Raw genomic sequence first — 8,871 nt, 5'->3', positions numbered from 1 at the left:
GAGGAGGCCCCTCACCTCCGGACTCAAAATAGCTGCTGAATGGATAGCTCATATGTAAAATTAAATATAACAGGTAACCTTTAAATACCAAAGGTAGTAAAATGTAAGACACAACATGAATTACTTTTTCTTTCTACACAGTAATGCACTACTAATTCACATTTTATTTCTGTTTTTAGAGGGTTCGGAAAAAAAAAAAATTCCTTAGGTGGTATAACCAACTAACCAATATTTCTCTAATTCACGCATCGTGAGGATAGAAAAAGATAAGATCATATAATCATATTATATCATATGTGCATGCCAGATAGCACATTCCACATCAACAGTAAAATAAAATACTAATCCAAAGAGAGACATTGCATCACTCCAAGACACTTCAACATGTACACCTAGGCATGAGTTTAATCGAGTGTTGAACTGTCTCTGAGTGATAAATTAGTTATATATTTTGTTTTGAGATGTGCTTTTCCTACTCTCTATTTGTATGATCACATCTGGCTAATAATACCCGCATCTGTGAAACTCGTTTAAAACTATTTAAATTTAAAACTGCTTCTGGAGTAATAAAAAAAAATGTCTCTCAGATACCGCTAAATGACTTACCTGTTAAAGTTTAGTTTCAGAAGATATCACACATATAGAAAATAGAGATATCACATCTCACATCTGCAGTCTAAAGAAAAAGGACTAAACAAATACAGAACCAATGTATCACACCAATATAAGCATATACCCGATTTAACATATGTCAAGGATACATGTAGGTTGAGTTTCTCTACATATCTGTATCATACCGTCATCATACCTTATCACATTTATTTGCAGAATTTTTAGTTGAAATACAGTTTTAAATTTCAAGAAATTGAGAATAAAAAAATTGTTTTAATATATGATATCATGTCACGCTTGTTTTGGGTCGATTTTGACCCCCTTTGCCATGGTCTGTCACGCAAAGTAGATTTTCCTATCTCATTACTGAATGACTTAATTTGAGGATGGCCCTCCTATCAGTTGTTATCACTATCTGCCAGTCAAGGGAAACAAAAATACTTGTGTTAATACATACATACTTAATACATAAGCATAATGTCAATTGGACAATATATGATTGGCTTATGTTGATGTTTCTTCTAGCATGAGTTGAAGCTGCGAGCTGTGGCACTTCAGGTCCCCAAATACTGTCAAGCAAGGATAGCATGTGGCAAAAGATTAAGGGACAAAATAACTTCAGTAGACTTATTACGTCTATGATACATGCACCATTTTCTCTATAATGACCCATGCCATAGTCTCTTTGAATTAACAGTGTCTTTAGCCGTTGATATGTGATGTACTATCTGCTCTCTGCTCATTTTAAATAATTAAAGTAAATTGTGTTAAGCTACTTTCAATCCTTTAAAAATGTTTGGAGTGTTTTTGGACTGAACTTAGTAATTGACCATAAAAAAAATATAATAAAATAACTCCTCAAATTTTGAGGTTCAAGATAAGTAGAAAAAAAATCAAATACAAAATACTTCTGTCGGCCGTCCAAAGCTTTTATCCGAAATCACTTTTTCGAGATTCACGTTCATCAGAGGTTACCTGAAGATGATCCTCTGAACTCGTCAATACTGCACTTTTGGATCCATAATGGCTGTCGATTAGATGTTTCCTACGGCAATTTATGAGGATAGAGGAAAAATATGTTAAAAATCTTTAGGAATATCCTAAATATAAAAATATGTTAAAAATATCCAAAGAATCTTTAGGAATCACATTCTTTAAATTCTTGATATTTATATTTCCAAGATACAGATTTGTTCATTGGATATCAAACCCAAAGTGGTTAGGAAAGCCGTGTGAGTTGATACCCCAGATATTTTATTTACTGATATAATAAAATAATTAATTAAAAAATAATGATATAATAAAATAGTTCATTGTTAAAAAATAATGAATGTCGATTGGACAAATTAAATATGATTGGCTTAGGTTGATTTTTCTTCTAGCATAAGTTGAAACTGCAAGTTGTGGCACTTCAGGTTCCCAACTACCGTCAAGCAAGGATAGCATATGGCAAAAGATTAAGGGACAAAATAACTTCAGTAGACTTATTACGTATGATACATGTACCATTTTCTCTATCATCTGGATTTATTCCTAGTCCCTTCTATCTTAATATTTTTATTTATAAGCAGTTTTTGTAAATATTTGTTTTCCTTCGCTGACAGTTCAACTTTCCCCGTTCAGTTAAGGTGGTTGGACAATAAGCTTTGGCAACTGATATGGAATGATGTCAACGGCAGGTTGCAATAATCTGAGTCATCCGATTGCTAGAACTAAACAAAGTTTAACAGCCTTTCCACATCCTCAGGTCGATTTAGTCTATGGTTGTTTCTCTTCCTGTTGAGTTTATAAAAGCACAACCGAAGAATCCGATACCCGGTACCTCGTAATTTTTTCTAAAAGATTCCAGGGAAGTGATTGCTAACTCGGGAGGAGAACGGGGTGACAGTGTACCACTTCAAAGCATGAAATTCGAGGGTCCAGTACTTTTTTACTTTAACTAAATATAAAAAATACACTAAAGATTACTCTTTTATATTTTACCTTGTTTAAAGTAATAAATATTTCAGCATAATAAAATCTTAATTTAAATTAATAAAAACAATTATTTAAATATTTTTCTAGAAATTGGTTAATTCGTAAAATTTAATGAATATTTTTGTGTATGTTTTATTTGTGTTTCATTGTTATAAATAAATTCCTTTACAGTTATTATGAGTGGTTCTTGTACTTAACACAAAGGTAACTTTAATTTATCATTGTGGCTGGCCTGTCACTTTAACTGACCCAAGTTTGAATACCTTCCAGCCTGCATCATTTGATGATTATTGCCAATGATGTGCTAGTCACAACCCACCCAATACCGATCTGGGAACATATTGGGCCAGACTGGACACGATTGTGGCCATCCCTTGACACACATTGATACAGATTATACATTGATACACCTGATACAGATATAAAGCTATTAGTATGCATCAAACCTCCTAAGGCTTATTTGAAATAACAGTTACGTTATTTCATTAAACAAAATAAATGATGCAATTTTTTCGGTCACAAAGTTTTTCTATTAATAAGATTCAATATTTCATTATCTGAGCGGTTTTTCTTTTGTGTCACCCTTTAGTACCTATTAGCGTAGGGAAGTGCTTAAGACTGCCAATAAATCTCGGTGTCCATCCACCTTGGCAACATGACCAAACCACTTCAGGGAGTAAGCTCTTATACCTACTTCCCTGAGCGAACACCTGTTTCTTCCCTTATCCTTTCATTGCGAATGTTGTCCCATCTCCCCGCAATCTTTAGAGAAAGCACCTTTCTGTTACTATAACTCACCTTTTTTCTTTGTCTGTCAATATCACGCTTTTAGCTCCATATAGGAGTACAGTAATGTACGTACTAGTTTCCAATTCCGTAATGTACATATAGTACAGTAATGTACGTACTACTTCCCAATTCCAAATACAGTATTGCAAATTTAGTAGTAGGCTGATTTGGTATTATTTATCATTTGTATAATTTCTGATTCAGCTATTCGAAAGTTTTAAATAAACAAAAAAAAAAATCTAAAATTTGAATTAAAAGTTCCTGCACTAGTTACCGTGTGAACCATTTTTTTTTGTGGAAGATTGTGGGGATAAGTTATGACTTATATCAAGGTAGTAAAATATTGTTTATAAATAAAAAACAAGGAATATTTTTTTTACTTATGTCAACTTTTTGTTTTATTAATGTGTTATTAAGTAAAAATTAAAAAAAAATGAGTTGAAGAACAACATATACTTATGTATAAATTTATGAGGATAGGATTATAGAGGGTGCAGTCAGTGAAGAACACAATTAAGTAAAACCTTTTTTATTACTGCCAACGTTTCGGCCACGAAAAAAGATATGATATGCTTATTAATCAGCAATTATTGAGTTTGTAGACTTTCTAAATAGTGTTCTCCATTTGCTTTAGCGTAACGCATGAATTCGTCAGATCAGAGAGTGACTGATTAATTTGGAGTACTTGAAATGAACTCGACATATTGCCTGGGCTTACAAACAGGATTTGGAAGAAATTCAAGGAGACGAACTTGTACAGTTTGGTGACCCTTTTAAAACTAATGTGGCTGCTGCTATCTGCTATTATATAATGTTGGTTTGGAAAATTCATCTCAGCTGTGATGTATCTATTCCCAAATGTAGAAATAGTTTTACTAATTTAGGTGACTTTAATGATCACTATCTGTTATGGGGAACATTATTTTTTGGCATTAAAACGTGTAACAAGTGAGTTAAGCAACAAGATCTTTATGAAATTGAAGAAATAGCTTGTCAAAGTTATTTCTAAATTTTCTCAAATTAAATCGAGACTATTTTTTTTTGTAAAAATGTATTTTATTATTTATTGTGACTCTTATCTTTTGATTGATTGTGACTCTGATGCCTGAAATGTCAAATAATAATTATAAAACGTAATACATAGGGTGTCCAGAAAGGGTATGTGCTATTTAATTATGTGCTTTTAAAGTTAAATATATAAAAAACATGAGATCTCCTAGAAAAACAATTTATTTATTAACAATAGGAACATTATGAAAAATCATTTACTGAAAATAACTTTGTCCAAATGACTTATAAATAGTTGTGAGAATTATTGTACCTTCGAATTACTAAGAGACGTTCGGACACTGGACAGGATGAGCGTCAGGACGCAGCAACCTGGAACTTTCTGTACAACACCGTACTTTATGAATTCGGGCATTACAGAACACGGAATATGGGGTTCCATTGTCAATAAAACTTCAGAAGCTCTGTCATAATTTCCGCCTTTCTACCCATCCCCGCGTCTCTTAATAATTCGTAGGATAAGTGCTCCTCACTCCTTTTTGTCTCACTCATTTAGACAATATTATTTCTGGTAATTGATTTTCCATAAGGCACACATTGTTAATAAATTGATTTTATTCCTTAGAGATATTAGGTTTTTCAGATATTTATTTAACTTTTTTTATAGCATATACTTCTTCTTCACACCCAATAATAATATAAATAATGTATGATTAGGAAAAAATGGTAAAATAAAATTTATGTTGGCTGAGAAACAAATATAATTCTTAAGTATAAGTGAGCAATACAACTTTGAGGTTTCAATAACCATTGGTAATAATATTGAAGAAGTATATTGATAATTGTGATAGAAATATAAAATTAATGTGAGTTTAAAAAAAAAGTATATATATATATAAGTCATTAATAAATACAATATGCATCTTGGTATGCAATGTAAGTTCATCTAAACAAGCCTTTTTAAAAAAAAAAAAAATTAAAGCCACTGCGCTGCTCGGAGGACACTGCCGAACCACGAAGCTACAGTCTTCGGCTCCATGGACCCCTGAAACTTTTCAAAACGGGTTAAGGTTTTGGAAAGGTGTCCTGCCCAATCTGGCACATGCAGATATAATAATTATTATTCGATGAACAACTAGTGGCCTAGTGATAATTTGACAAAAAAATGTATTCTTTTAATGAAATTATATTAGGGTATGAAGAAACAGTATATGCCATTAAAAAGTATAAAAAATTGAAAACCAAACATTTCCAACAATAATAGTTTATTTATTAATAATGGACGCTTTATGGAATTTAATTTGCCGAAAATAATATTAATTGATGGATAAAATTGCATGAGAATTATTTTTCTCTGTAGAACAAAGAGACGAACGGGCGCTGGGTAGGGCGGACTTTGGACGGAGGTTTGATTCGTGGAATTTTGTTAGCGATGGAATCCTTCATTGGGCATCAGCGTGCTTCATGATTCAGGACATTAACAATGGGAATTACATGAAAACAAAGGTTCACCTATAAAACTCCACGAAGCAAGCTGTACCGTAACCCCCGCCGTCTTGTCTTGCGCCCGCGTGTCTCTATAGTCATTGCAAGAAAAAATAGTTCTCACTCCTTTGTGTGGGACACTACTATTTTTGGCAAATAGTTTTCCATAACGGATACATTCTTTATAATTTCCCCTGGATAGTTTGGTTTTTGATATTTTTATCTTCTTAATAGCATAAACTCTTTCCGGAAACCCAAAATGAACCGGTTAGATTATATTGATGGTTGAGATATTAGAAATAACAGATTGATAGATTGTTTTTTAAATATTTTTTACTATTGCGCAAAAATCGAAGTAAAGGTCACTGAAATACAAATTTTTTAAAAAGCTATAACTTTTTCGGAACATCTGAGAACTAAATTTATCTATATTATATATTTAACGAGTCCAATCGCGTACTTTTGCGCAGTAATAATTTATATAATTTAATTAACTTATATTACATAAAAATGAAAATATTCTTCACAATTTGTTAATACCCTGTGAGTGATCTCTTATGCCAGACAATGACCTCCAAAAAAATTTAGTTGTTCCTGCTAAATATTTCTATTGATTAAGTATTTGAACTTATTCACGTGTCGGAGATCAATGACACTTTACAATTAAGTGATAAAGCAAGCGATGTGTTTTTTTTTGTATGTATATAGTCAGTTAGATAATTTATTAAATGAATTTAAATATAAATTTATTATTAATAATTATATTGGGGGTGACGGTAGCAGCGTGGCAAGGCGCCTGTCTGCCAACCCAAAGGTTGCGAGATCGAGCCCCCGGCCCTATACGGGATTTTTCAAGCATATAATTATACAATACTCACTCACAACCTCCCCCGGGCATTTGTGAGGCCCGTTAGCCAATGGGTGGCACTCACAAAAATAGCCATGGGAGTGAGGAACCCACCCTATGAAAACCTAGTCATGAGACGCTCGATGTATTTCCTACGTACATCACGCGAGGCCTTGGACCTCTATGGTCCGTGGCGCCAATAATAATAATATTATTAGTTTAGGTTAATTGTAAATATTTAGTTAGAGTACAATTGTTTTTCGCCAAATGTAAAAAAATTTTTTTTTTTTACATCTTTCTCAAATCATTTCTGTTTACGGGGTTAGATATCTTTAAAAGCTCATCTTGTAATTTCGTGCAAAATTATTATCAATAATCATAGTTTTTAATAATTTTGATTAAAAAACAATTAACTCATACACAGTGATCTTTGCCTCACTAGATCATACAGGCAATATCTGTATGAATGTTAAAATTGCTACAACTTTGCATTAATTTCCGTTTTTTCACCAGTGTTGTTTTTTTTCACCTCACACATGAATCTCAATATTGCATTTTTTAAATTCTAAAAAAATACCTTGCTCTATGGCAAATTTAGTCAATTGTCTTCAACCTTTATGCCAAGATCCTGATCACCATTTCTATGTATACATTAAATATGAAAAAAAAATTTTTGTAACTGTTTGATATCTAGTAGAATTATTGCCATAAAAGGGTCGAGGAAATAGGTAGGTTAAATACATATTCCATTTTACTAATTTTTTTCCTCCCTTTTAAGTTTAGGTTTCGGTCTAAGCAAACAACTTAGCACACATATTTGAATTCCTGAGGTTCCATTAAGACACTTTATTTGCGAAAACCTAGATGCTTTTTTACCCTAAACGAAGCGGTCACGTTTCGTAACTAAATATCCACAAAGCATTATGTTTTTGTGAATTCTTGCATTAAGTTTAATTAAGGCGCCAACTCAGGTATTTTTCGACAACTGCCAATAATAACTCTATATGATTGACTAATAATTTTGAAGATTGGGCGTACATAATTTGATAACGAACACAGCTGTAATTCAAAACAATTTTAAAATGGATACACTTACTGTTTTAAAAATATTGAAGATTTAAAATTTGATTTAAAAAAAAAATTTAATCTGTAAGATCATAGCAAATAATAAGTTTAAATAAAACTAATTTAAACATACCTGGATGTAGATGGCCTTTCTTGAGCCTGATTGTTCGGTTGACGGCTATGTGGCTGTTCTGAACTCTCGAAGTTGGTGTGTCCTAAAAAATAAGATCAACCATTGATTTTCGAGTTTTTTTTTTCCCTCTTACAATTGTAAAAGAATATTGGATCATTATAACATAATCACATCTCTCAAATAACCTGATGAATTGTTCCCCGGTCCTGGAGTTAATGGTCCTACTGGAGTGTATACAGGAATGTAAATGATGAAATCGCCCTGCAGTGCAACCAGGTGCCATACATTTGAATGTTCACCTAAAATATGACCAATGGTTTATTACTGATATATGTATATAAATATATCTGGTCAGAAGGCATAAAGTAATAAAATAAATTTTTGATTACACGATCATAACTATTAACTAACCATCTGGTACAAGGACCCACCCCAGCCGAGGACTGCGACGGGGCAACCACCCGGTGAGGTGGTACATTCTGGCGACCCTGTCATTACCATGCGGACCCCGCGGGTACCAGATGAACCTCGAATCTAAAACAGAAATGATTTATTGTTGATAGCTGAAATATTGTATATGTTCTTTTTTTTAATTGTCGTTATATAATCTTTCTACTAACTGTTCGTCTGATAAGTGGCTTGTTGGTCCATTTGTCTCCTCCCACCCTGGGGTTCGGCCAAATATCTACACAATATGTCATTTTAATATTTAAAAACTAGCATTTGAAATAATAATTATGTATTCTAGTTTAACAATTTTTTTTATTTGATAGATTTATTTATTGATAGATATTACAATCTGCCACACAGTTGTGGGCAATAGGTAGTAGTGATGAATGATCTCATACATACTAAAATAAAAAAAAAATTCTCTTAAAATATATACAAACAAAAGAATAGTCAAGATGAACATAATCAAACTATATGTATGAAAAATAAATGAATAAAATAACAT

The 8,871-nt window shown here is 32.3% G+C and overlaps 2 protein-coding genes across 3 annotated transcripts in view; one reads left to right on the top strand and one right to left on the bottom strand.

Annotated features, from left to right (window-relative positions):
* The window catches only part of LOC106683631 (translational regulator orb2), a 235,336-nt gene that overhangs the window by 152,547 nt on the left and 73,918 nt on the right, over positions 1-8,871 (top strand). The window lies entirely within an intron of this gene.
* Positions 1-8,871, bottom strand: part of LOC106683633 (uncharacterized) — a 44,254-nt gene that overhangs the window by 9,637 nt on the left and 25,746 nt on the right. Inside the window, exons 3-6 of the mRNA XM_067049904.1 lie at positions 8,537-8,601; positions 8,328-8,450; positions 8,102-8,215; positions 7,917-7,998 (exon numbers count right to left, since the gene is read on the bottom strand). Coding sequence (XP_066906005.1) covers positions 7,917-7,998; positions 8,102-8,215; positions 8,328-8,450; positions 8,537-8,601 — 384 coding nt within the window. The remainder of the gene's footprint in view (positions 1-7,916; positions 7,999-8,101; positions 8,216-8,327; positions 8,451-8,536; positions 8,602-8,871) is intronic.

Source organism: Halyomorpha halys, unplaced genomic scaffold (assembly GCF_000696795.3).
Source record: "Halyomorpha halys isolate HHAL.00 unplaced genomic scaffold, Hhal_1.1 Scaffold500.1, whole genome shotgun sequence".
Lineage (NCBI taxonomy): Eukaryota > Metazoa > Arthropoda > Insecta > Hemiptera > Pentatomidae > Halyomorpha > Halyomorpha halys.
This window is presented reverse-complemented; position numbering and strand designations above follow the sequence as displayed.